Source organism: Oryctolagus cuniculus, chromosome 2 (assembly GCF_051225735.1).
Source record: "Oryctolagus cuniculus isolate XC-2025 breed Fujian yellow rabbit chromosome 2, ASM5122573v1, whole genome shotgun sequence".
In the NCBI taxonomy this organism is placed as follows: Eukaryota; Metazoa; Chordata; class Mammalia; order Lagomorpha; family Leporidae; genus Oryctolagus; species Oryctolagus cuniculus.
This window is the reverse complement of record NC_142868.1, coordinates 165,386,484-165,414,188: the sequence shown is the minus strand read 5'-3', so window position 1 is coordinate 165,414,188 and position 27,705 is coordinate 165,386,484. Positions and strand designations below refer to the sequence as shown.

Below are 27,705 nucleotides of genomic sequence, written 5' to 3'. Positions count from 1 at the left end.
GTGACGCTGGCATCCCGTACGAGTGTGCCAGTTTGTGTCCTGGTTGCTCCACTTCTGATCCAGCTCCCCACTAACGCACCTGGGAAAGCAGCAGAAGATGGCCCAAATGCTTGGGCCCCTGCACCCACATGGGAGACCTGGATGGAATGCTAGGTTCCTGGCTTCAGTCTCACCCAGCCCCAACCACTGTGGCCATTTGGGGAGTGTCTCCCTTTCTCTCTGTCACTGTGCCTTTCAAACGAATGAATCTAAAATCAACCACATTGGCCCAACTGCACTTTAGCTGGAAATGTTGGCTAAGTAGCTTAACCTCCTTCTGCCTCAGTTTCCCACTCTGTAGTACAATGCAGATTAAGCAGTACATACCTTAGTCTTGCTGAAAGAAGAAAATAGAACAATGCATATAAAGAGCTTATGTACATTCCTGGCATGTATTAAAAATTCAACAATGATGGTTTTGTTACTGGAAGAACTATGTTTCTTTGCAGCACAGAACACTAGCCTGGACTTCTTCAGCAAGCTTTTCTTGTGAATATGAGTGTGTGATATAACAGACATAACGAAACCCAGGATTTTGAACATTAGGTACATTTCCACGGCATTAAGTATGTTCACATTTTTGTGCAACTCATCTCTGGGACTTTTTCATCTTCCCCAAATGATTCTCTGTACCCATTAAACACTAACTCCCCAGTGCCCCCCTCCAGCATTCTACTTTCTGCACCTCTCAGTTGTCTACTCCAGGAATTTTATACCAGAGAAATTGTGCTTTGTGACTTAGTTCACTTAGCATAATGACTTCAAGGCTTATCCGTACAGCCTATGCTGAAATATCCTTTGTAAAGGCCAAATAACGTCCATTGTATGTACATACCACATTTTGCTTTTCCATTCATTTGTTGATATATATACCTTTGGCTATTAACTAATGCTGTCATGGACATGGAAGTACAAATCTTTTGTGTCCCGGCTTTCATGCCTCACTCAGAAGTGGAATTTCTGGATTGTAAATTAATTCTGTGCTTACTTTTCTGAGGAACCACCACATCATTTTTCACAGCTCCTGCACCATTTTACAATCCCACCAGTAATGCACAAGATCCTCGCCAACACCTGTTATTTTCTTTTAATTTGTTTGTTTTGTAATAGTCATCCTTATGTGTGTGAAGTGGTATCTGATTATGGATTTAAGATTTTTTTTTTTTTAATCTGAAAGGCAGAGAGAAGGGGATGGAGGGAAAGAAAGAATCAATCGATCTTCCATCTGCCGATTCACTTCCCAAATGGCCACAAGAGTCTGTGGGCCAGTCCTAAGCTGGAGCTCTATCTGGGTCTCCCACATGGGTGGCAGAGGTCCAGGTACTTGGGCCATCATCTGCTGCTATTACAGGCGCAATATCAGGGACTTGAACCACACTCCGACGTGGGATGCTAGGGTCACAAGCTGTGGCTTAACCCACTGTGCCACAATGCCAGCCTCTACTGTGGTTTTGACTCTTATTTCCCTAACAACTAGAGATGCTGAGCATCCTTTCACGTCCCATGAAGCTTTTTTTTTTTTTTTTTTTTTTTTGACAGGCAAAGTTAGACAGTGAGAGACAGACAGAGAAAGGTCTTCGTTCCATTGGTTCACCCCCCAAATGGCTGCTACGGCCAGTGCGCAGCGCCGATCCGAAGCCAGGAGCCAGGTGCTTCCTCCTGGTCTCCCATACGGGTGCAGGGCTCAAGACTTGGGCCATCCTCCACTGTCTTCCCGGGCCACAGCAGAGAGCTGGACTGCAAGAGGAGCAACCGGGAAAGAATCCGGCGCCCCGACTGGGACTAGAACCCCGGTGTGCCAGCGCCGCAGGCAGAGGATTAGCCTATTGAGCCGCGGCACTGGCCCCATGAAGCTTTTTGATAGCAGGTACAGAGGGGGAGTGCACAGTAGAAACCCCTCGGGTATTAGAACCGCTGGAAACAGAGAATGCAAGCTCCCTCTGTTAGGGGCAGTGCAGGCCAATCCAGAGAGTTTCCAAAGGTGACTGCTGATTGAAAACTAGTGAAAGTCAGGGATGGGTGCTTAACCTAGGGGTTAAGACAACCCAAGCCCGTAATGGAGTGCCTGGGTTTGACTCCTGGGTCTAGTTCCTAACTTCAGCTTCTGGCTAATGCAGACCCTGGGCAGCGGCAGTAATGGCTCAGGTAATTGGATTTCTGCAACTCATGTGGGAACTCGAATTGAGTTCCTCATTTCTGACTTCAGCCTGATCCAGCCTGGTTGTTGCAAGTATCTGGTGAATGAACTAGCAGATGTGAGGTGTGTGTGTGTGTGTGTGTGTGTGTCTGTTTCTAATTCTCTCTGACACACACACACACACACACAAGAAACTTGGAAAGATTCCAGGCAAGAAGAAGCTAGTCAGAAAAAAAGGAGCTGTTTTTTAAGGTGAGCTATTAAAACTACAGGCAGCCCAAAAAGCCATGGATCAATCCAAAAGATTTTCCAATTTGTGTTTCTGGTAGAAGTTTGATGGCTTCCTGGACACCTGGGGCCTGGCCTCCACTGCAGCTCTGAGAACAGGCCCAGGCAGCTGGAGAAACAGGTAGGAGGCTCCTCACCAGCCTCTGTGGACGGAGCGGAGGCCCGAGTACCTTCCCGTCCACACCCTCCCTCCCACCAGCAGCTGCAGGCCTTGGCCTGGGCCGCTCTGGGAAGCAGGGGAGGATGGGGAGAGGTCACCGACCTGTTTGCCTGTGAAGCCTCCTGCTGAGGCCCCACAGCCTGTGGTGGCTCCAGATCTCCAGCTCATCACCCTGCCTCATTGCTTTCATTGTTCTATTGCTGTCTGAAATTAACCTGTCTATTGAGTTGCTTACCTTTTAACTGTCCATCTCCTGCTCTGGACTGTCAGCTCGTGAAAGGAAGGACTTTGCTTCTCTGGCCTGGCAGACAGAGGAGCTCGGTAAATATTTGTTGAACAACCGGACGAGTGCTTCGAGACGTTTCCAGGTGAAGGCCTGCACGTCTTCTCTCGGAATTGGGGCTGCCCACCACCCATTCTCTCTTCCTCCTGGACCCTCTGTCCATCTCTCACCCAGGTTTCTTCCTGGACACGCTTCTCCTTAGCTCCCCTTCCCCTCACGCAGGCCCTTGGCCCTTAGATACTCACTAATGGCTGTAACCAAGACTCCAGTCTCTTCTGTACAATTTTCCCAACAACTTTTTCTTTTACAGTATCTCCCCCTGATCTGTTCTCCAAAGACCATAACATCTAAATCTTTTTTCTGCCTAATTTTTGCAGTCCTCAAAAACCTATGGGTCTGGGGCCAGCACTGTGGTGTAGTGGGTAAAGCCACTGCCTGCAGTGCAGGCATTCTATATGGGTGCTGGTTCGAGTCCCGGCTGTTTCACTTCTGATCCAGCTCTCTGCCATGGCCTGGGAAAGCAGTAGAAGATGGTCCAAGTCCTTGGGCTCCTGTACCACGTGGGAGACCCAGAAGAAGCTCCTGGCTCCTGGCTTCGGATCAGCCCAGCTCTGGCCATTGTGGCCATTTGAGGAGTGAACCAGCAGATGGAAGATTCTTTTTCTCTGTAACTCTGCCTTTCAAATAAATAATATCTTTAAAACAAACAAGAAAACAAATAAACAAACCCATGAGTTCATGGCTTTTGTGTTAATTTTAACATGCAGAGTCATTGTGGACCCTGGAGGAAAGTGTTGTCACTCATACAATTCTGGTGCTTCAGTCTTTCTGGATGTCAAAGCCTTAAAAATTGTGTAAACCCCAGGCCCAGAAATTCCACTTCTGTGAATTTCTGCTGAGAAATTTTATTAGTCAGGGGCAGCCATCTGGTGCAGCAGTTAAGACACCACTTGGCCACATGAGAGACCAGGAGGAAGCACCTGTCTTTTGGCTTCGGATTGGCGCAGTGCGCTGGCCACAGCACACCAGCCATAGCGGCCACTTGGGGGTGAACCAACGGAAAAAGGAAGACCTTTCTCTCTGTCTCTCTCTCTCACTGTCTAACTCTGCCTGTCAAAAAAAAAAAAAAAAAAAAGACACCACTTGGGATCCCACATCCCATACTGCATTGCCTGGGTTCAAGCCCCAGCTCTCCATTCCAGCTTCCTGCTAACCTGCATCCCAGGAGGCAGCAGGGATGGCTCAAGTACCTGGGTCTCTGCCACCCACATGGGAGACCTGGACTTGGCCTGGCCCAGTCCTAGCTATTGCTGGCATTTGGAGAGTGAACCAGAAGCTGGGGAATCTCTCTGTGCCTCTCTACATCTCTCTGCCTTTCCAATCAGTAAATACATAAAAAAAATTTAAAAAGAAATTGTATTAGTCAGCTTTGCATTACAATGAAATATCTGAGGCAGCTAACATACAAAGAAAAAGCTTTGTTTAGCTCACAGGTTTGGAGGTTCAGAGTCCAAGACTGGGGGGGCACTGTGGGTTTGGCCTCTGCTAAGGGCAGCAGATGGTGGCACATCTTGGCAGGTGTGTGTGTGTGTGTGTGTGTAAGAGTTACATCGTCACAACAGGAAATCAGAAGGAAAGTCAGGGTCCCATCATCCCTTTCAAGGGCACCTACCTCCCAGTGACTAAAGGAACTCCCACCAGGCCCCACCTTCCAAAGGTTCCACCACCTCCCACGAACACCACCCTGGGGACCAAGCCCTTGATCATGGACCTTTGAGGGAGACACCCGAACCAAAATCCAAACCACAGCAGAAATAATCAGAATTACATCCAAGGATGCACCCTTAAGGATATGCAGGAAAAACTCTGATCAAAAACAGGCAACTGAAAAAATAAACTGACACACCTGCAAAGCGAAATACTCTGAATGCCCTTTCAAAGTCATCTACAGAATTTTAGATATGGGAAACTCTAATTAACATAGTATTAAACATTTTAAAAACAGTATTAATTAAGATCCAGTTTCAGAGGCTAAAATGACAATTAAAAATAATAATGGCTTAACCAAGATGGAAGCTCGTGGAGGCCAAGGCTGATGAGGGCTCCACAGGGTGTGGGACACAGTGTCCCTCTTTCTTGTTACTCTGTCATCCACCTCATGGTCCATGGTGGCTGCTCCAGCTCCCGTCTCACAGCTGTGGAAGGAGGGGAGAAGCAGATGTGGAGGGCACACCCTCATGCTTCAGAGGCAGAGGCCAGGATTTGTACGCATCCCTTCTGCCCACACATTAATCACACAGCCACGCCTTGCTGCAAGGCAGACTGGGAACTGGGTCCCATGCCCACTGCAATCACACAGCTTTGTGACCAAAGGACTCAGGGGGACGAATCTGGGGACACGGAGTGGCCTTGGCCAAGGCAGGCAGCAGAGCAGGATGCCTGGAGTGAGGCACACCAACCCTTAGTGGTGGGCTCTAAATGGCAATTTGTAAATTTTGTTTGTGCTTTTCTGCACAATTTCTCTAATGACTACATATTGCTTTTGAAGTCAAGGGCAAAAATGTTACCGTATTTCCTGTTGAATCATCTGAGTCTCTCTGAACATCTGCCTCTTGGAGCGCTCGCTGGACACCTCCATTCAATTCTCCTCCTCCGAGGTCAGTTCAGAGTCCACCCACCCGAGACCCCCAGGCAGGGCTGCACTGACCAGGCTTGCCTGGAGGGTCCTGCACCACAGCCACACCTGGGCTTCTGCAGCCCACTGTGTAGTTTCGCTCGTGACCTCCACAAGCCTGGGAGCAGCTGGCAGCTCCCACGCCTGTGGTCTTCCCTGTGGCCTCTAGCTGGCCCTGGGGCAGGGGCAGGCAGCTTAGAGATACAGGCGCCGTGGTTCACTAGGCTAATCCTCCGCCTGCGGCGCCCGCACACCAGGTTCTAGTCCCGGTTGGGGCGCCAGATTCTGTCCCGGTTGCCCCTCTTCCAGACCAGCTCTCTGCTGTGGCCAGGGAGTGCAGTGGAGGATGGCCCAAGTACTTGGGCCCTGAACCCCATGGGAGACCAGGAGGAAGCACCTGGCTCCTGGCTTCGGATCAGCACAGCGTGCCGACGGCAGCGGCCATTGGAGGGTGAACCAACAGAAAAAGGAAGACCTTTCTCTCTGTCTCTCTCTCTCTAACTCTGCCTGTCAAAAATAAAATAAAATAAAATAAAAAAATAAAAAGAAAAGAATTATTTCTGCAGGCCTTTTCCGAAAGATTCCATAGAAAAGCAGAGGAATTTGGTTCAAGTATTTGTGGGTTGCATCTCTTGGTCCATATTCCTTAAGCCTATTTATAAAGTTAGACATAATTATAAAGGTTATCAAGGCTTTTTTATGCTCATTTCTATGGAAAATTGCAGTCTTCTCTTATTCACAGGGATACGTTCTAAGACACACACACACACACACACACACAGTGGATGCCTGAAACTCCTGGCAGTACCAAACTCTATAAATGACTATGATGAAGTTCAGTCTGTAAATTAGGCACTGTAGGGGCCAGTGGCGGCAGAGGTGAAGAACTCACCTGGAATACCTGCATCCCAAACTGGAGTGCGGGTTTGAGTCTTGGCTCCACTACTGATTCTAGCCTCCTGCGAATGAGCACCTTGGGAGGCACACTTGGCTCTCGTGGTTGAGTCCCTGCCACCCGAATGGGAGACCCAGACTGAGTTCCTGGCCCTCAGCTTTGGCCTGGCTCAGCCTTGGCTCTTGAAAACAGTTGGGGAGTGAACCAGCAGTGGGAAATCTCTCTATTTGTCTGATTCTCTGCATTTCAAATTAAACAATTGTTTTTAATTTGTCACAGTAAGAGCTTAATAATTAATAGTAAAATGGAATAATTATAACAACATACTTGTAAGAAAATGTCTGGTGGCCCATTTTCAGTACAGAATGGAAAGTTACCTGTTGGCTGACTTGCAGATGTAGCAAAACTCACCAGGCAAACAAGATGTTATGCAGTAGTCAACTCACAAGAGGAAATTAAAGTACAGAGAGCCAGGAGGAAGGTAACTTGGTAGATTTGCAACTTAAGTGAGCTCTGTAAAGACTGTGCACCCCATAGTACTCAGCTAATGAGGAACCCGAGGAGGGACCTGCGTGCTAGGATATAGATCGCTTGCAGTGACTGCTCTGGGTGTGCCTGCTCAGACACTTGACCTTGCAAGACTGATAATAAAGTCTCACTTCCTGAGCCTGAGTCCATCTCTTGAGTGAACAGGTGAGGGTATTTCCCACAATACTGAATAAAAAGTTATGTGACTAGGCTCTCTCTCTCTCTCAAAATATCTTTTTTGTACTATACTGTATTTTCAGATCACAGTTAAAACCGTGGAAAGTGAAACCCTGGATATGGAGGGACTATTGAATTGAAAATACAGGGGTTGACATCATGGTATAGTGGGTAAAGCTGCTGTCTGCAGTGCTGGCATCCCATACGAGCACTGGTTCAAATCCCGGCTGCTCCACTTCTAATCCAGCTCCCTGCCAATGGCCTGAGAAACGCAACAGAAGATGACCAAAGGGTTTGTGTCCCTGACACCCACGCAGGAGATCAGGATGGAACTCCTGGCTTTCGGCTTCCGCCTGGGTTAGCCTTAGCTGTTGCAGCCACTTGTGGAGTGAACCAGTGTATGGAATATCTCTCTATCCTTCCCTCTCTCTGTAACTCTGACTTTCAAATAAATAAATCTTTTTTTAAAAAAGAAAAATACAGAAAAACACAAAAATAAAACCAAAACACCTGTAATTCCACCCCCATTGTCCCTTTTCATGAAACATACAAAGTAAAAAAGCAATGGGGAAGAGCCGCCCACTTTCCCAGAGCAACACCTGATGAGTTCAGAAGTTGGCATTAACAGGGCCAGATTTTTGTTTCTACACTGATACTAAATCTAATCTCCCTCCATTTATCTATCTGTCATCGATACAGTATCCATAGATAGAATCTGTATTAATAAAGGTAGATAGTTTTTGTCACCAAATAAAACATGTCATAGCACACTATTCCTCAACTTTGTTTTCCCATTGCACTCTTGTCTCTGCAGGCTCTGTTTTCATGCACACACACAACCCCACATTCTCATGCACATGTGCACATGCTCCCTTTTCCCCATGTGTATATAACATGATTTATTTTAACTGGGCCCCCACAAAGCAACAAGTGTTTTCCACTTATCAGCATAAACAGTGCCGTAATAAATATTTTTGTACATGTCTTTACACACTCATGCTAGAAGTGAATTGGCTGGCTTAATGAGGATATGCATCTAAATTGCCAGATTAGGTCAAGTTATGCTCCAACTAGGCTACAGCCGGCCCCCTCACCGGACCCCAGGCAGTGTAGGAGGAGGAATAGGCTGCAGTGTTGCACCCCTGGGGCTGTGCCCCCTGCTTAGCCTCACTAAGCCTCCCTTCCTGGTCAGGATAAGGAGCACAGGACCTGCCTCAAAGGTTGCTCTAAGTGGTACACAGAGGTCTCCATTGCAGTCATGACCATGGTGCCTGGGACACGGTGAGCACTCCACAAAGGCAGCTGTTGTTATTAGCTTTTAAATCTTATTGGGTCTAGGCTGGCACCGGGGCTCACTAGGCTAATCCTCCGCCTGCGGCGCGGGCATACCGGGTTCTAGTCCCAGTTGGAGCGCCGGATTCTGTCCCGGTTGCTCCTCTTCCAGGCCAGCTCTCTGCTGTGGCCAGGGAGTGCAGTGGAGGATGGCCCAAGTGCTTGGGCCCTGCACCCGCATGGGAGACCAGGAGAAGCACCTGGCTCCTGGCTTCGGATCAGTGCGGTGCAGCAGCCACTGCACCGGCCGCAGCGGCCACTTGGGGGTGAACCAATGGCAAAGGAAGACCTTTCTCTCTGTCTCTCACTGTCCACTCTGCCTTTCAAAAAAATAAAGAAAAATCTTAGTGGGTCTGATGGGCAAAAACTCATATTTTGTTGCTGTTTGCATTTGATTTCTTCAGGCATTACAATGATCCTGGCACCTTCTTCTAAGATTGCTGCCGACTTCCCCAGGACATATTCTTCTTGTAGCTGAGAGACCAATCTTGTCCCAGTGCTTTGCAGAGCCCCCTCAAGCAGGCCTGTGCCCCAGGCTGGCCAGGAGAAGGACCTGGACTTGCCCCTGTGCCTCCAGGGTGCCCTTGCTTCCTCTACAGCCCCCCCCCCCCCAATCCTTGTGACTGGGTTGAAGGGGCCGAGACACTTGATGAAGCAGAGGATGAGAGGTGCTCAATTTTCCCAGGCACAGGGAACCTGAGCAACAGTCCGAGGAGGCCTGGGGACTCAGGCCCCGCCTTGTGGGGGCCATTGCCCAATTCAGCCACTGGTAAGGTTGCCCCTCGTGGCAAACAGGAGACTGGGTTCAACTTGAAGTTCAGCCACTGTGATTCTCCCAGTCGGACAGGCATAGAGAAAACACTGGCATTTCTGCCTTGGGTTCACTAACGCTCTCTCCCTGGCTTGGCATGATCTTAGTTCCCTGTTCCCAGTCACAGCTCATCAGAGTCCATCTGTGATCATTAAAGGTCTCGTCGAAAGAAAATAAGTCTCAGTCATCATTAATTCATCAAGTTCGTTCTGTTGAGATGAACTCTTTGTTCGCTTCGTTTTCTGGCTATGATTAATTTTGCTTTGCCTGTTTTTGGACAGTGCGTATCCCATCGCAGGTCATGCCAGCACGAGCATCTGCATTCATTTCTTGGTGTTTGAGTTGGGGCCTGAACAAAAAAAAAAATCCATCAAGCCGGTTGTGGTGAGTGACAAGCACTTCTGAGGAAGCAGAACTGAAGGGGACAGCCAGGCCACCTGGCAGCAGAATGCCAGTTCCTGGGGGCCGTGAGGGACCCCCAATACCCGCCCCAGTTTGGGTGAATTTCACCACAGATTCCCACCCAAAGGCTCTGGAGTCACTGCTCCTGTACGGTTTCTTAAAGAGAAGGGAAAAGAATATGGGGTTTTTGGCTAGTGCCGTGGCTCAACAGGCTAATCCTCTGCCTGCGGCGCCGGCACACGGGGTTCTAGTCCCAGTTGGGGCACTGGATTCTGTCCTGGTTGCCCCTCTTCCAGTCCAGCTCTCTGCTGTGGCCCAGGAGTACAGTGGAGGATGGCCCAGGTCCTTAGGCCCTACACCCCATGGGAAACCAGGGGAAGCACCTGGCTCCCGGCTTCAGATCAGTGCAGCACGCCAGCCACAGTGGTCATTGGAGGGTGAACCAATGGTAAAGGAAGACCTTTCTCTTTGTCTCTCTCTCTCTCACTGTCCACTCTGCCTGTCAAAAAAATAAAAAATAAATTAAAAAAAAAAGAAAAAAGAAAAAAAAAAGAATATGGGGTTTTTGTTCAGTTGGTCATCCCACAAATTCTGTTGAGTCAGTCGGGGGCCAGGCACTGTGCTGAGCGCCCAATGAGAGAGTAAATGTAAATGATTTTTTCCAGGAGGAATACAATGCCGGACGCCTGGGATGCTATCTGTCGGCTCTGAAATGGGTCAGCTAAGGGGAGAGGAGGAAACGCAGAACAGGAATAGACACCTTGGGGCCCCAGCACTCGCCCGGCTGGCTGCCCGGTTTGAAAAGACATGGGCGTTTGCTCAGTCCGAAGCCTTCGGCAGCACAATGCTTCCATACAGAGGCATCCCACGCACCCTCCCCAGCGCTCCCCAGGCCTGCCACTGCAGTGGAGGTAGAGGCTTGCGTCTGTGGCTACTTTGGCCAGTGTAGACCCAGAGTCTCATCATGTGGCCTGCCTCGCTGGGGCTGGGGCTGGGACCATTATGCCACAGGCCCTAGCAGCCAGGTAACAGGCTGACCCATAAGCGCAGAGCCAGAGCTGGGGCCTGGGCTCCCTTGGCAGCTGTCCCCGACTACTCACCATCTCACCCTTCAAACTGCACAACCTGCCTCACTGAAGCGATCAGTGTGGTTGTCAGGAGATGGGCACCAAGTGCAACATATTGACCAACTAGAAGTCAGGCTCTGGCACAAAACTGGTTGCCACCTCGGCAGGTTAAATTTGATTAGCCGCCTCCTTATCTTAGCTGTGCTGCTCCTAAGCAGTGGATCTCTAGGTGAGGGAGCTGGAGGGAGAGTGAGATGAGCACTCGGTGCGATGCGCCGTTGGCAGAATACTGCTGCAAGAGCACCCTCTCCTTAGCACAAAGGGGTAGTCGGCTCCTCCTCCACACTCCTCTCCACAGTTATTTCCACCAAGGATCTCACTCCTCCCCCGGCCTCCCCACAACCACGCTCGGAGCACCGAGCAGGAGGGAGAGTGGCAGGAGGCCACTCAGCGCTGACAACTTTCTCTGCCATTGACATCGTCTCCTAATTACCTTTTCAGCGCCGACAGCCTGGTGCCAGTCCTCAGCTTGGCCAAGGCGGTGACAGTACTCAGTCTCACTGGGAGGGAAGGAATTTCTGTGGTTCTTTGAGCTTCTTGGGGCCTGGTGCCATTTTTCCAAAACGCCTAAATAATATTCACAACCAGAGGGAGGCAAAACAGACACATGAGTTTCAGCAACCATTACTCTGAACTCAGTGACACATGCCCTCAGCCAGATGACTGTGCTTACGTGATGGGTGATTCTTGCCTTCAGCAGAGCTTCCCAGAGCAGTCACCAAGTCAATGGCCTGAAACAGGACCCAGAGGGTCTAAGACCTGTATTTGTTCCTCAATCCACACACTGGGCAGTGGGGTACACTGCAGTCTTCAAAAAATGATTTTTTTTTTTTTTTTTGGAACAAGTTATTTTTTTCCCAAGGCTTTGAGATATGCAGCTGTAGTCCATAGCATGCTTTGCTAGGGAAAGATGCCAGTTTGGCCTGGAAATCATTGATGTTTGAAGGCCAGCTTCCAGGGGCTTGTCACTGTATGTCTTTCCTCAGAGAAGGCAGACTGGAAGTGACCCAATGTGCTCTCCCCAGCCTTAAGCCCCTTCTATAGTCAGCTTGTGGTGGCCCAAGTACTTTCTGATGACCTAAGCCCTCTCTGCCACCAGTGTGGAGCCAGCTGTCCAGACAAATAGAGCCTGTGACCGCTAAGCCTTAGTTAGCTTTCCTTGGTTTCATAAACTCAGAATCCTGGCTGGCTATGCTGGTGGTGTACCGGAGAAGCCAACAAAGGGCTGGGAATGGACCGAAGGTTCCACACACATGGGAAAGCTCCCCTGAGGGTTTGCAGGCCTGAAACCCTGGTGGAAGGACCACACAGGGAGTTCCCCTGCAGGCCAAGGAGCTGTCCACCTGGCTCCTTCCTCCTCAGGGACACTCCAGAGATGGCCTCCGAGAAGGACAGGGCCTGAGAATTGGATGCAATGCTCAGCACAGGACTCTTCGTTTTCTCTTCTCTTTTATTTGATAAATCTTTTTCTGAAGATTTACTTAGTTACTTGAAAGATAGTAACAGAGAGGCAGAGGCAGAGGCAGAGAGAGAGAGAGAGAGAGAGAGAGAGAGGGGTCTTCCATCCACTGGTTCACTCTCCAAATGGCCACCACAGCCAGAGCTGGGCCAATGCAAAGCCAGGAGCCAGGAGCTTCTTCCAGGTCTCCCATGTGGGTGCAGGGGCCCAAAGACTTGGGTCATCTTCCACTGCTTTCACAGGCTGTAGCAGAGAGCTGGATCAGAAATAGAACAGCCAGGACTTGAACTCATACCCATATGGGATGCTGGCACTACAAACTGTGGCTTTAGCTGCTGCGCCACAGCGCCGGCCCCTTCTCTTCTCTTCTCTTTTCTATCTTTATTTCTTGCTTGCTTTTTCTCTCTTTTCTCCCTCCTTCCCTCCTTCTTTCTCTCTTTATTTAAATTTTGTTTATTTATTTGAAAGGCAGTTACAGAGACACACACACACACACACACAGAGAGAGAGAGAGAGAGAGAGAGAGAGAGAGAGAGAAATCTTAACATCTGCCGGTTCACTCCCCAGATGGCCACAACTGGGATGGGCCAGACCGAAGTCAGGAGCTTCTTTTGGGACTCCCACATGGGCGCAGGGGCATGAGCACTTGGGCCATCCTCCATTGCTTTCCCAGGCCATTAGCAGGGACCTGGATTGGAAGTGGAGCCCATATGGGATGCCAGCGTTGCAGGCAGCAGCTTTCCCCACTACGCCTCAGCGCCAGCCCCAGGACTTAGTTCTTGAGTGCACAGACAGTGGCTTTAGACCTCCAGCCTGGAGCAGCTGTGTGGGTGTCAGCAGCCAGGGCTGCATCACCTCACCAGTCCTGGTCTGACTCTGAACCGCTGCCCAGTTACTAAAACCACCTTCTTTGGGGGCTGCTTCCTTTCATTTGCAAAAATGAAGTTATTAAAGCAACCTCCCAAGTCATCAGCTTATTGGTCATTAAACCTCATTAATTGCTCATGTGAAAGTGTTGTCTAAATTTCAAAACATCGTTATGAAGATTACCAGCTTTAGGAGAGGAAATGTTGGGAACAGGCTGAAATGCTTGCTTCCCTTCCAAAAATACAGCAGCCGGGTGCCTCTCCAAGCCTTCCTTTTCTCTCCTGCCCACCTGCCTCCCCCTAGCTCTGCAGGGTGCCAGCCTTGCCAGTTTCTGGCATGTGGTCGTTAGCAAGGCTGACGCTACTGCTCTCAGGAAGCTGGGACACATGGGCCATCAGCTGGGATGCCAGTTGTCATTTATAACTTCAGGCCTCTGCTATTTCTTGTAAATAATTGGGGAACAAACGCCTCCCCGATGCTAGTCTTACCTCATGCTTTCCTCAAATCAGTTCAACAAAGACTGATTGGCAAGTTATCAAGCATCCAACAGAGGCAGAGAAAAAAAAATGTGATCCCAGTGAAGAAATATTTGTTACCACCAAGGATGTGCAAGGCTGAGGTGGGCCCTGAGGATGCCACAGGAATTCACACGTGCTGCCTTTGAGATGATGCCGAAGACCAGCTCCTCTCCCTCAAGGAAGCCCCAGCTGCAGACACTGACGGGAGGAGGCCATGGCCAATGCACTCGGATACAAGGCCAAGTGAAGCAGGGAGTGGCAGTGCAAGGAGCCCTGCCAGAGGCAGGATCTAGGAAAAGATGGAGGCAAAGGTTGAGGCGTCTGAGCACAGGATTTGAGCAGGGGACAGAAGTGACACGGGACCATGGCACAGAAAGCCACAGTGCCAGCAAGAGCAAAGAGCGAGAAGGTTTCAGGGAGTCAGGGAAGAGCATGGCTGTTGGCTGGCAGTGACCCTGGCAACCAAAGGTAGACTAAGAGGAGAAATCAAACAACAGCTTATTAACAGGTGTGTTTCACAGATAACACGGGAGACACACAGGGAGTGAGCAGTTCTCAAAGAGCTGACTTTAAACTCCAGCTTATGTACATCTTCAAGAAAGAATGGAAGATTCTACAGATGTGGCAAGACAAAGGGAAAGGACTGTGAGGCACTAAGAGGCAACTTGGGAGAGGGAAGTAAGTGGTAGGGGAAGGCTAGCTGGTCAAGCTTGCCAAAGTAGACTCCTCCGGTGCCTTCTCCGGGCCCACAGGGTCTTCCGTTATCTTGGGTGGTTTCCCTTCACCCTCCCTGGTAGCAGTGGCGGGGGGTGGGGGTAGGGGGTGGGGACAGAATACCACTGTTTTTCTAATCTACGTCCTGCTTTTAGGAAACCAGAGGGTGGGCAGAGAGCTTTTCTGCCTCTACTCCCTTTATGTTGGGGTGGAGCGGGGAGGATGGTGTTCTGGCCTCCCATGATGGACAGCAAGCAGGGAGAGGGCTGAAGAGAGTTGGGCTGGATCTGTGGGTTGGGCCCCGTGGGGAGAGTCTTGGAGACCCTGCTGAAGAGCCTAGGCAGATCCTGCTTCGTGGAGCAGCAGCGGAGGGCCTGCCGCAGATCATTCTGGGTTTTGGTGCCTGACACTTCTATTCCCTTCTTGCTGAGGCACCCCTGGTCTTCTGGGGTGAGAGGAGGGGCAGAGAGGAGGAGGCACCAGCCTAGCCTCCAGCTCCCCCTACCCTCTCTCGGGAGAATACGGGGAAGCAAGGCTGAGGGTTCACACCTTTGGGTCCATCCAAATTCTGCTCACACTGTCCTGCTGGGCGACCCAGGCCAATGCCCCTCTGCTCAAACACCATGGAGGCCCCCAGTGATCCTGACAATTAAAATAGCTCCCCTCACACTTCCACCCACCTGGATGCCCTGGATAACCAAATCTCCCAGTGGTGATAACGGCAGGTGCTTTTGTATTCAGTTTTGCATCTCCTAAAGGCTAGCGGGATGCCTTCACATCTCAAGCACTGATATACATACACACATAGCACAATGCTCTTTTTATTTTCCTGCTTTGTAAGTAAACTGATTATTTTTCAAGTTCCACAGTCAAAGAGCAGCAGCAATCCCCATGTCTATACGAACGCTTTTGATTCCTCCATTTAGTAACCTTAATTTCAGCTTCTCAAACATTAAGAAATCTAGCAAATAGTGCCGATGCTTGCAACTGCTCTCACTCACTAATGCCAAAACTGTAAAATCCCTAGGAGGATTTAAAGATGTTTATCCAAGCTGATACTTGCCAGGGCAGAACAAACACAGGAACAGGCAGGTCTGAAGCAAGGTCCCGAGGCCCACGGAGCCTGGCTTTTGTAGCTCCAGCAGAGCAATTCGCAAAGGCACTGCCCTCCTCCTGGGGCTCAGAGCCTGGGCTTCACCGCCAGCAGGGTGGGGGGCTGGTGCACAGGAGCAGGTCAAGACGGGCTCCTTGGGCTCCATCAACAGTCTGCACGGCCTTCGGGACTCTGAAAAACACACAGCCCAGAAGTAGCTCCTGCGTGGCACAGATGCGGGAGAATGTAACGTCTTTCCATTTCCAATATGCAATTTAAGAGGACCAGAAATTGCCTGTTAAGGAACTCCGAAGGACTGAGTCAGCGCTTGGAGCAAGATGGCTGAAGACTGATGCAAAACAGCGAGCCAGCCAGGCAGTAACTGATTCCAGAGTTGAGCACTGGTCTGGGAGTCCCACAGGGTTTCTGGTCCTGGCTCCACCACCAGGTGGCACTGGTCAAGTCCCTGAATCCCCAGAAGCCTCACTTGTTAGGGGTACTGTCACCTGCTCGCTTACAGCTTATGGCAGTCAAGCGAGTTAGCATGCAGAGACGTGCATTTCAAACTGTAAACCACAGTACAAACTGAACTATGAGATACTGATGATGCCAGGGACGAAGGGGCCCATCTCCTCCCTAAGCCCTTGGGGCATAAGGAGCTGACAGGAGGGCAAATCCACGTGGAAATTATCTTTGGGTGATTTCACCACTCCTGCTCAAAAATGATTTCCAAAGGAGATTCAGAGACTTGTGTCTCTTTCTCTTGATAATAAAGTGAGGCTTTAAGAATAAAATGTTCACACGTGTTGCTCTTTAAATAATAAATTAATTCACATTCACTATAAAAAAGCCAAGAGAGCAAAACCAAAAAAATTCAGAATACCTATTGTATTTAGCTTAGGTTGCCCAAGCAAACCAGCAGAGGCGGGGCTTAAGCAACAGAGGCTTCCGTTCTCACAGTTGTGGCGGCCATGATCTGAGACCAAGGCGCCAGCGTGGCTGAGTTCTGGTGAGCGCTTTCTTCCTCCCCTGCAGAAGGCCGCCTGCTTGCTAGTGCGCTCACATGGCTTTCCTTGGTGCACGCACTTGCAGGAGGAGATGAGAGAGAGGAAATGAGAAAGAGCGGTGTCTTCTTTTCCTTGTAATACCTCCAATCCTATTGAATTAGGGTGCTTATGACCTGGTTTTACCTTAATTACCTCCTAAGAGCCCTGTCTCCAAATACAGTCGCACTGGGAGTCAGGGCTTCCACATGTGGACATGAGGGGAGCACAGTTCAGTCCCAGCAAACAACAATTTCACCACCTGTTTATACCTCAGGATATCATCTCCCAATATTCTAAGCACATAGAGGTTTCTTTTTTAATGAGATAATACTTTGTATTACTTTGTAGATTACCTTGTAAGCCTTTTTTTTTCTTTCACGCAACAGTGTATAGTGATAGTCTTGGGACCAGCATTGTGGCACAGCAGGTTAAGCCACAACCTATGATGCCAACATTCCATACGAGCACTGGTTCGAGTCCTGTCTGCTCTACTTATGACCCAGCTCCCTGCTAATGCACCTGGGAAAACAGCAGAAAATGGCATGAGTACTTGGGTTCCTGTCACCCATTTGGGAGGCCTGGATGGAGTTCCAGGCTCTGGCTTTGACCTTGCCCAGCCCTGGCTGTTGTGACCATTTGGGGAGTGAACCAGCAGATGGAAGATCTCTGCCTCTTTCTCTATAGCTCTGCCTTTCAAATAAATAAATAAACCTTAAAAAAAAGTATAGAGAGACAGTCTTCCCAAATAAATCATCAATTTACTTCTCTGACACCAGTTTTAATAACTTTATCAATTTCTTGGTGTGGCTAATTATGGCCTTAATCCTTAATTTTGGTCTTGGAGTTTGCTGCCAATTTTCTTGGAGTTTGTCACCACTAAAGCACTGAGATGAACACCCTCCACTGCTTCCTTCAGACAAATCCCTAGAGATGACACCATGGGTCAGCAGCCAAAGATTTGGAGGAAAGGATCAGGCATTTGTACCCTCTTACACTACCCACAGTATCAAACAGAAAGGGAGGGGGATCTCACTTTTTTTTTTTTTTTTTTTTTTTTTTGACAGGCAGAGTGGACAGTGAGAGAGAGAGACAGAGAGAAAGGTCTTCCTTTTCCACTGGTTCAACCTTTTTCACTGGTTCAACACCAGCCGCAGCAGCCAGCACACCGCGCTGATCTGAAGCCAGGAGCCAGGTGCTTCTCCTGGTCTCCCATGACGTGCAGGGCCCAAGTACTTGGGCCATCCTCCACTGCACTCCCTGGCCACAGCAGAGAGCTGGACTGGAAGAGGAGCAAGAGGGAGAGAATCCAGCGCCCCGACTGGGACTAGAACCTGGGGTGCCAGTGCCGCAGGCAGAGGATTAGCCTATTGAGCCACAGCGCCAGCCAGGATCTCACTTTTTTAAAAACAAGCTTTCTATTTTAGAATGAAATTATATCTACAGAAGAGTTCCAATGATAGTACACAGTATCTAACCCATCACCCAGTTTATCCTAATGTTGATATACCTGACCATGTATATTTGTCTATACTGTTTTTTTAAAGATTTATTTTTATTTATTTGAAAGAGTTACAGAGAGAGGTAGAGACAGAGAGAGGTCTTCCATCCGATGGCCCACTCCACAGTTGGCCCCGATGGCCAGAGCTGAGCCGACCCAAGGCCAGGAGCCAGGAGTTCCCTCCGGGTCTCCCATGCGAGTACAGGGGCCTTCCTCCACTGCTTTCCCAGGCCACAGCAGAGAGCTGGATAGGAAGTGGAGCAGCCGGGACCAGAACCGGCACCCATATGGGATGCCGGCACTGCAGGCTGTGGCCTTAACCCACTGCGCCACAGTGCTGGCCCCAGTGTTTTTTTTTTTTTTTTTTAAGATTTATTCTATTTATTTGACAGAGTGAGAGTGAGAAAGAGAGAGAAAGAGAAAGAAAGAGACAGAGATTTCCCCTTCATTGGTTCACTCTCCAAATGGCTGCAATGGCCAGGGCTAGGACAAGCTGAAGCCAGGTACCTGGAACTCCATCCTGGTCTCCTACATGGGTGGCAGGGACCCAAGCACTTAGGCCACTTTGTTACTTTCCCAGGTGCATTAGCAGGGAGCCGGATGGGAATCAGGGTAACCAGGACTAAAACTGGGGTTCTAATAATGTGATGCTGGCATCGAATCCCTTAACCTGATGTGCCACAATGCTGGCCCCCGTACATCTGTCAAAACTAAACAACTGGGGCAAGTGTTATGGCACAGAAGTTAAGCTACCATCCATTTCCCATCTAGCTTCCTGCTAATGTGTATCCCAGGAAGCAGCGATGATGGTTTAAGTGCTTGGGTCCCTGCAATCCATGTGAGAGACCTGGACAGTGGTAGTGCCAGGCTTCTGGCTTCAGCCTGGCCTAGCCCTGGCTGCTACAGGATTTAGGGCATAAACCAGCAGATAGAGGATCTTTTTCTCTCTCTTCCTCTCTGCCTTCCAAAGAAGAAAATAGATAAAACTTTAAGAAAACATGAAATTAGTACCTTACTATGAACTAAACTGCAGTCTTAATTCACTTTTCATCACCTTTTCCCACTAAGGTCCTTTTACCATTTAGAGATCCAATCTAGGACATGATATTGCATGTTGTGTGGCATCACTTTTTTTAGTATGTCTTTTCTATTAATAATGAGAACAGGGTAAAGCCACCACCCGCAGCGCTGGCATCTCACATGGGCACAGCTTCAAGTCTCAGCTGTTTAACTTCCAGTTCAGCTCCTGCTAATGAGCCTAAGAAAGCAGCGGAGGATGGCCCAAGCACCCACATGGGAGACCTGGAAGAAGCTCCTGGCTCCGGGAGTCATCCTGGTCCAGCCCTGGCTGTTGCAGCCATTTGGGAGCGAACCAGTAGATGATCTCTGTGTGTCTCCCCACCTCTCTAACTTTGCCTCTCAAATAAATAAATACTTTTACAAAACAAAACAAAACAAAACAAATTTCATGTAGTTCATGGATACAATTCTAAGGATATACTTTCCTTTCTACTCCACCCCACCACCTCCTCCTTTTAATTTTTGCAATAATGTGTTTTAATCTGCTTTGTAATCATAGGCTTAAGTGGCATCACTTTTTAAATCTTTGCTACTGATCACTGGAAAGCCCTTGGTGTTGGGGGGCTTACCACCTGACACTAACTATCCGTTAGTTCACCGGTGGGGCGGGGGCGGGTATGACTTGTGATTCCTTCCTGTTGACCAGGGCAGGGAGGGCGACTGAGAAACTGGCCACTGTGGTTTCTCTCCACAGGCTCTGAAGAGCTGGGGGCAGGGGGGCTCCTTCTGTGGGTAAAGACATACGTGTGTTCAGCTGGGTCTTCCCTGTGATTGCCGTGCAGGAAACATTTATAAGCAGCAGCATCTCAATTGGATTTTGATCTATATTTGGAAAATTCGGCCCTTCATTATAAAGCAGCTGACGCTGTCTTATTTAGTTCATTCTTCTGCTCATCTCCTGTAATCATTCAATTACAGAGCCATATTTCCAAAGCTCCAGCGAGGGGAAACGGACTAGGAATAAAATCTTTTAAACTCCTTTCGAAAAGCACTGGATTCATTCATGAACGAAGGGGAATGACCTAGTCGGAGCCGTCCTGGGTGAATGATTTGCTGCATTTTCCGGGGCTCTGCAGTGTTCTCGCTAATGCGGAACAAGGAGGGCGCCCTGAATATGCTGTCCCTGGACACGCAGGCAGCCCTGAGCGCTCCAGAAACCGATCCGCAGGGGCAGAAGGAAAGGAAGCAATGGGAAGTCATGAGAGATAGGGTGATCATGAGGAAACAAGCCAGGGGAGACGGCCGTGTGCGGGCTGCTGTTCCACACCTGTGACGGGGCTGCCGCGAAGCCACAGGGCAGCGCCTCACCTCTCAGAACCGTCCGGCAGGAAGTCTTTGTCCCTCCGCAAGCAGGCCCATTTCTCTTAGGTGACTCAAAGTATTCAGTGAGCGACTGCGGCAATTCTCAGGCCGGCAGGTGTAGGCAGAGTGATCTGCCACGCTCCGAATCGGACTGAAACCACAATTGATTCACCCACAGGTTCATTTTCTCTCCTTCTCTGCAGGAGTCCACTTTGGACTTTGCAGCAAGGTTCCTGGGGGAGGCCTGGCGGTTTCTTGAGGCGGTGGAGCTTTGGCTTAGCATCTCCCCAGGCTGCCACCGACCCCTTCATTCAGAGAGAAGGCGCTGTGGGCCCAGCTCACCAGCCTTCCCGGGAAATCTTCTGGTGAGAGCTGCTGTTAATGCTCCCGGGCAGCCCTGCCTGGATGTGGCCCTGCAGCACAGCTTTGCATTTCAAATGCAGGGCCCGTGTGTCTCAATAGGGGTTGCAGTCACAGTGGGTCTAGTCCCACCTCCACTTCCAGTCCAGCTCCCTGCTACTGCACCTGGGAGGCAGCGGGAGATGGTCCAAGTACTCAGGCCCCTGCCACCCATGTGGGAGGCACAGGAGTTCCTGGCTCCTGGCTTCAGCCTGGCCCAACTCTGGCTATTGTAGCCATTTAGGGGAGAGAACCAGCAGATGGAAGTCTCTTGCTTGCTTGCTCTCCCTCCCTCCCTCTCTCTGGCTCTTACTCTGTTAAATAGATAGATAGATAGATAGATAGATAGATAGATAGATAGATAGATAGATAGATAGATAGATAGATGTAGAGATGAGGAAGAAACATAAGCAAACAGCATCTCCAAGATGAAGCTACTGAAAACCCCCAAACCTTCCCTCCTCATGGAGGCCACTGTCCACTGTCCTAATCTCTAAGGATGGGAGACAAGCGCCTAAGGAGGCAAAACAAACTGAGTCACCTGGAACAGCCCCCATCACTCACAGCTGATTAGCATGAGACCAATCTCTGCTTCCAGCACCTTCCGGCTTGCAGCAGTATCTTAAGATTGGCTTGCTTACAATCTGCTTGGGGACCAGGGTTGAAACTCCTAAGGCAGCAAGAGCAGCAGCCCAATTTCTGTCTGCAGCTTCCTGAGGAAGTTATTCTTGCCAGCTTCTTCATCAATCAAGACACAGTATGTGCAGCACACCCTCGGCTCTCTTCTCAACACTGTTTACCTTTTGTCTTTCACTCAATCAATAAAGACGTCTTTAGGAGGCCAAGCACTCACGTTGGCACCTTGAAATTTGGCCCCTAAGACTTCATAGCAGAATCTATGGGGATCCCTTTATTCCTAACAATTACAGCATATGAAATTGACTAAAGAACACTTTCCTCGGTTCAATTTAAATGAAGTCAGGATGCACCCAAGGCTATGCAGAAGGAAATGATGCTAAGTGTCAGAAATGCTTTATCTTCGGGTACACAGGAGGCTCTCTCGGCCACCATCCCTAATACATCTGGGGAGGGAGCCAGTACTGTAGTATAGCGGGTAAAGCCACCACCTGCTGTGCTGGCATCCCATATGGGTGCTGGTTCAAGTCCCGGCTGCTCCACTTCCAATCCAGCTCTCTGCTATGGCCTGGGAAAGCAGTAGAAGATGGCCCGAGTCCTTGGGTCCCTACATCCACGTGGGAGGCCCAGGGAAGCTCCTGTACCTGGCTTCAATCAGCCCAGCTCTGGCAATGGCAGCCATCTGGGGAGTGAACCAGTGGATGGAAGACTTCGCGTGTGCACTCTCTCTCTGGCTCTCTAACTCAGCCTTTCAAATAAATAAGTAGATCTTTAAAAAAAAAAATACAGCTGGGGAGCAGGGCTGCAGCCCACACCTTGCTGTCCTCCCTGGTCACCTGCTTTCTTCCTCCGGGCTCTGCTTCTCATTAGGTCTTTGCTTGATACCCTGCTGGTCACAACCTGAAACTCTGGGATCTCCTTCCATTACGTCCTGGGCATCACAGGATGGGTGGCACCAGGAGAGGGTGCAATGCTTAGTGCCTTGGCCCTCTGGTTCTGTGATACACGACTGTGCTCAGCAGCAGATTCCGGGGCGGCCTGCCTGACCGAATGGGTTAGGACTGGGTTCGTCCGTTGTTATCAAGCCTGGGTTCATTAACTTTAGCAAGGTAGTTAATCTTTTTGTGCCCCAGTCCTCAACTGTAATCTCAGTACTTAGCTCATATGCCCGGCAGTGTGAGGATTAGTATATAAGCCCAACACTGAAAACAGTGCTTGGCATATGGTGAGTATCTGTTCTAATAAAGCAGAAAAAAAAAAAAAAAAAAACACAGAGAATTTTATCTCTTAGGTTAAATCAGTCAAGATTTGGGAAGCACTCCAGAATGGGCATGGCAGCTCCACAGGCCCAGGTTCCTGTTCCCTTCTTACCTCCTAACACAAGGTAACTGCTGGAGCTCCAGTCATTACATCCAAATTGCAGTCTGAAAGGAAGAGGAAAGGCAGAAGGACAAAAAAGTTTTTAATCTCAACTGAGTAAATGCCCTTTACGCTGCCTTCCTGGGATTGACATGGCACAACACTTCTGCTTATATCTTATTGACCACAGCTGGGCATATGGCCACAACTTGCTACAAAGGAGCTGGGAAATGTGTGCTTTTAAAAATTGATGTATTTAATTTATTTGAGAGGTGGGGGAGGAGAGAGCGAGCAAGCGAGCGAGAGAGCGAGCGAGCTCTTCCATCCACTGGTTCACTCCCCAAATGCTCCCAACAGCCAGGGCTGTGTCGCTCCCCCTCTTCGTGGAGGAACGACACAGGACCCTGCGCTGTCTTTCATCTGCTCGGCCCTTCCCGGGTTTGCTGCTGGTTCTTCCCGGGTTGGCTGCCGTCCCTCCACCTCCGTGGAGGGGCGGGCCCCCCTGCTACTTTCCCCACTTCCGCGGGGGAGCGGCACACTGCCGGCCAGCTCTCTCGGGGGCTGCTCAGATGTTCCTCAGGTGTTCCTGGTGCATGTTGGCTCTCTCCTCCTTTATAGTCCTCTTCCACCAATCCCAACTCTGCTACCCACACGCCGAGTACGCTGCTCTCCTCCAATCAGGAGCAGCTCCTGCAGCTTGTCAAGTTGGTGAGAGGCAGCTGTGTAGAAGCTGTTTACTCCTCTCCCAGCACCATATTGTGGGAGAGCAGATGCATAGAATAAGTCTCAATTCCAGTAACTTAGTCTAGTCCGAGTTGCTCCCCACAGGCTGGGCCAAGCTGAAGCCAGGAACATGAATCCCCATGCAGGTGTCCCACACGGGCGGCAGGAACCCAAACACTTGAGCCAACACCTGTAGCCTGCCAGGGTGCACATTTCAGTAGGAAGCTGGGATTGGGAGCAGAGCGGGGCTCAAACCCAGGAACTCCAATACAGGGTGCGAGTGTCACAGCGGCATCTTAACCTTGTGCAAACACTCTTCCTGGAAATGTGCTCTTTATTCCAGGTGACAGTGTGTCCAGCTGAAAACTGCTGAAGAGGAAGCAACGAGCAGACCCAGGGGAGACAACAGTGTCTGCCGCCGACACCACACCACGGCCAGCGGCCCAAAGCGGGATTGCAGGTGTCCCTTTTCCCAGGTGACTCCCAAGGAAGCTGGCACCGGCTGCCTCGGCCCTTCTCTCGTCCTGCATGCCTGCCTGACTGTACCTCTTCTGCTCCGGCCTCCCCTAGACCCCTCCCTTGTTACCCTTGAACCTTCCTCCCATCTTCCCCTCGCTCCCCAGGCTCAGACCACACTCACTTCTCTCCAGAAACGCGGAATTCTCCTCTGTAGTGCTGAGCAGGTCGGCTCCTCTAGGCATTGCCCTCAGCAGCATGTGAATGCCCAGGGGTTTTACTGGGGCTGGGGCTCCTCTTTCCCAACCAAAATGCTCACAGACCACTGAAAGCTCTCAACATCAACGACAGGGAGAGCGGGAGGATCAAACACACGGATGCGCTCCTGCTCCCTGCCCACACTCCGGCAAAGCAGCAGTGACAGGATGCACGGAGCATCTAAGCCCACTAGGACAAAGAGAACGCAAGAGAAGACAACAGCACCAGCATTTGGAGACCAGCAAGCAGATAGAGAAGTGGTAAGTGACTTAGGCGGCTCCAAGAAAGCCAAATGGTGAGCCAGCAAGTCGGAAAAACAAACAGCACTCGCTTTAACAGTGCACTCCCACCAGCCCCGGAGCTGGCAGCAACAGGTAACTGGGATGACAGTGGTGAGGGTAGAGCCAGCAGCAGGAAGGCTGGTGCAACCCCCAGATCCCTTTCCCCAGGGACGATCTCTGGCCTACCCTAGCAGAAGGCTAGAGGCTAGTTAAAGGAATGTGGCAGTTGTCAGAATCAAAATGGAGCCACGGAGGGCTTAAGCAGCAGTTAAGTCACTTTCTGGGACACCCTCAGCCCACACGGCATCTCATGTTGGAGGGTCTGATTTTGGTCCCAGCTACTCCACTACCATCCAGCTTCTTGCTGATGTCTACCCAAGGAGACAGCAGATGACACCCAAGTGGGAAACCAGATGAAGTCCCAGGCTCCTGGATTTGGCTTTGGACTGGTACAGCCCTGGCTGTTGCAGGCATTTGGAGAGTGAACCAGCAGATGGAAGATCTCTCTCTCTCTCTTTCCACCTCCTAGCCCCGAAACTGCCTTTCAAAAAATTTTAAAAAAATAAAAAGTAAAAGCATCCAAAAAGCAATTGGGGAATGATGAAATAAGTTATGATGTAACCTCCTCAAATTGCCCCAGAAAGAAGCTAGGCATGGACAGTGCAGATGGGTGGACTACAGTTATTCCTAGCTGGGTCACAGAGGGTGGTGAGAAGTGGGGAAGAACCAACTCAATAGCCCTGGGAAAGCCGAGCCTCTAACACAGGACAGTCTGTGCCCAAACCAAGCTCAGGGCAGGCTCAACATCAACAAGCAGGATTCAGAGCATGGCAGAGAGACGCAGAGCAAGAGGAAAGAGGAGGGAGTCCGAGGCGACTGCCTTGCAAAGGGACTGATGGATGAGGTCAAGCACATTCTGTAGCCATTAAGCTACACCTACACAAGGCCAATCATCAGAGCACATCACAGTAAAATACCTAAGAGGATCTAAGTGTCCATTGTGTGGAGAACTTGAATACACAAAAAACAATGGAGTGGAATAAACTGAAATACACAATGGACTACTGGACTTTCATAAAAAGCCATGAAGAAAAACTCTAATCACATATATGGGTTGGTCTCCAGGATATACTGAGGGGGAAAAAAGCAAGCAACAGAAGAGGGCATTTGGCACAGGAGTTTGGGTGCTACTTGGAATGCCCACATTCCATTCCAGAGTGCCTGGTTCGAGTCCTGGCTCCACTTCCAATTCTAGTATTCTTATTCTTATTAGTGCATATGCTGGGAGGTAGTCCATGTACTTGGGTCCCTGCCACCCATGTGGGAGGCCCAGATTGAGTTCTGGGCTCCTGGCTTTGGCCTAGCCCAGCCCTAGCCACTGCAAGCGTTTGGGATGGGAATTGGTAGATGGAAGATCTCTGTCTCTATCTCTGTTTTTTGCTTTCCTGGTAAAATGAAAAATATTTTTTTATAAAGACATGTTACTTTTCACATGAGAAGGAAGGAGACATATTAATATACATAAGCATTGGAAAGACAAATTACAGATAAATAAAAATGATTACTCACAGGGAAGGGAGGAACAGAGGGGACAAAAGAGGTTGTTGCTCACATACACTACACTTATACAGTTTCAACTTTGGAATTGTGGTTTACAGAAAATTAATTCAGAAAATTAGACTTTATAAAATGGGTTCACAAAGACAAAAAACAATACCAGCAAGTATTCTGATGTTAGCCATAAGTGACACACAAAACCAATGTGAAAAATTAGGCCAGGTCTTTGCAAGGAATAGAGACTGGCTGCTTTGAAGAACAGAATGCATTTTCCTCTTTGTTCCATTTGCTTATATTTTCCAAACTCTCTGTCTTGAGCCTACATTCCTTTAATAACGGGGGAAAATCTGTTTGTAAGAAGCCATGGTCAGCTGGGCTCTGTATTAGGAAACCTTGTGTTAGTACAGCCCTTTCGGGAGTCTACGATCCCTCGCACACCAGCGCTGGCGGGCAGATACTGCCTTCAGACACAAGGAGAGGTAGCGCTTGGTGGATGGACTCCGAGGGGAGTGTTTTCTGCCATGACTGCTTCCAGCATTTTCGTGGCCTCCCCTTTGCTCAGCTTCTGAGTGTCCAGTCTCCTCGTCTGGCCAGGGGTGAGAAACGGCCCTGCAGGAGAAGCCCTGGGAATCTCGGGACATATCTAAGCTCCACAAGACTTTGAGACACACAACAGTACGGGGTTTCAGAATGACTTTCATGCTTTCTGCTAGCTTCCAAACTAAACAAACCAGTCCTGGAGAGACAAAGAGCACAGAGAGGGTCTGCGAAATGGAGCAGCTGCTTCCAAAGGAAAATCCATCACAATTGAAAGCACTGTGTATTTTGGACACATAAATCTGGTTATTAATTTTGAAATGGACTTGGAACAAATACAATCTGCATCTGCTCTGCAAGGGATAGGATCCGCAAGATACCATCAAGCTGTGTGCACATGGCGGCGGGGGGGGGGGGGGGGGGGAGGGGCAGTGCTTGCCCGTGTCCTGGGGGCCCATTCTGCACCCCAGGGGACTCAGGAGCACCAGGACAGATCCCTAGGGGTCCTGCTTACATCAGGGTCCCAGAGCTCCCAGCAAAGGCCTTTCTGACATGCCAGCACTGTGAGCGGCATTACTCAAGGGGAGACGCAGAGGGTGACCCCTGTGAGCCCTGCCTGGGCAGGAAACAGCTCACCCTCAGCTTCTTTTCCAAATTCATTGCCTAATAAGGTTCATCTCTTGTGAGTTCCTTGCTGATGGTCTTTCTTCTTTTCTTTTTGATTTGTGGCATTTTTCTACTTCAGGGATACCTGCTCTGTGTAACAGGATATTAAAATGGGGCTCCTGAGCCGGTGCCACGGCTCACTAGGCTAATCCTCTGCCTGCGGCACCGGCACTCCGGGTTCTAGTCCCAGTTGGGGTGCCAGTTATGTCCCAGTTGCCCCTCTTCCAGTCCAGCTCTCTGCTGTGGCCCAGGAGGGCAGTGGAGGATGGCCCAAGTGCTTGGGCCCTGCACCCCATGGGAGACCAGGAGAAGCACCTGGCTCTTGGCTTTGGATCGGCACAGCACCGGCCGTGGCAGCCATTTGGGGGGTGAACCAACGGAAGGAAGGCCTTTCTCTCTCTGT

General features: G+C 49.8%; 1 protein-coding gene across 3 annotated transcripts in view; it reads right to left on the bottom strand.

The window, feature by feature from the left end:
• Positions 1–6,273: 6,273 nt before the first annotated feature.
• The window catches only part of KCNG3 (potassium voltage-gated channel modifier subfamily G member 3), a 122,758-nt gene continuing 101,326 nt past the window's right edge, over positions 6,274–27,705 (bottom strand). The window contains exons 3-5 of one of the 3 annotated variants that reach the window (XM_089326498.1): positions 11,287–11,420; positions 10,110–10,225; positions 9,539–9,673 (exon numbers count right to left, since the gene is read on the bottom strand). In XM_089326498.1, the coding sequence (XP_089182624.1) occupies positions 10,154–10,225; positions 11,287–11,420 (206 nt within the window). In that variant the 3' untranslated portion in view covers positions 9,539–9,673; positions 10,110–10,153. Of the gene's footprint in view, positions 9,674–10,109; positions 10,226–11,286; positions 11,421–27,705 lie in introns of all 3 variants that reach the window. The other 2 variants (XM_089326496.1, XM_089326497.1) reach the window with 2 other exon arrangements.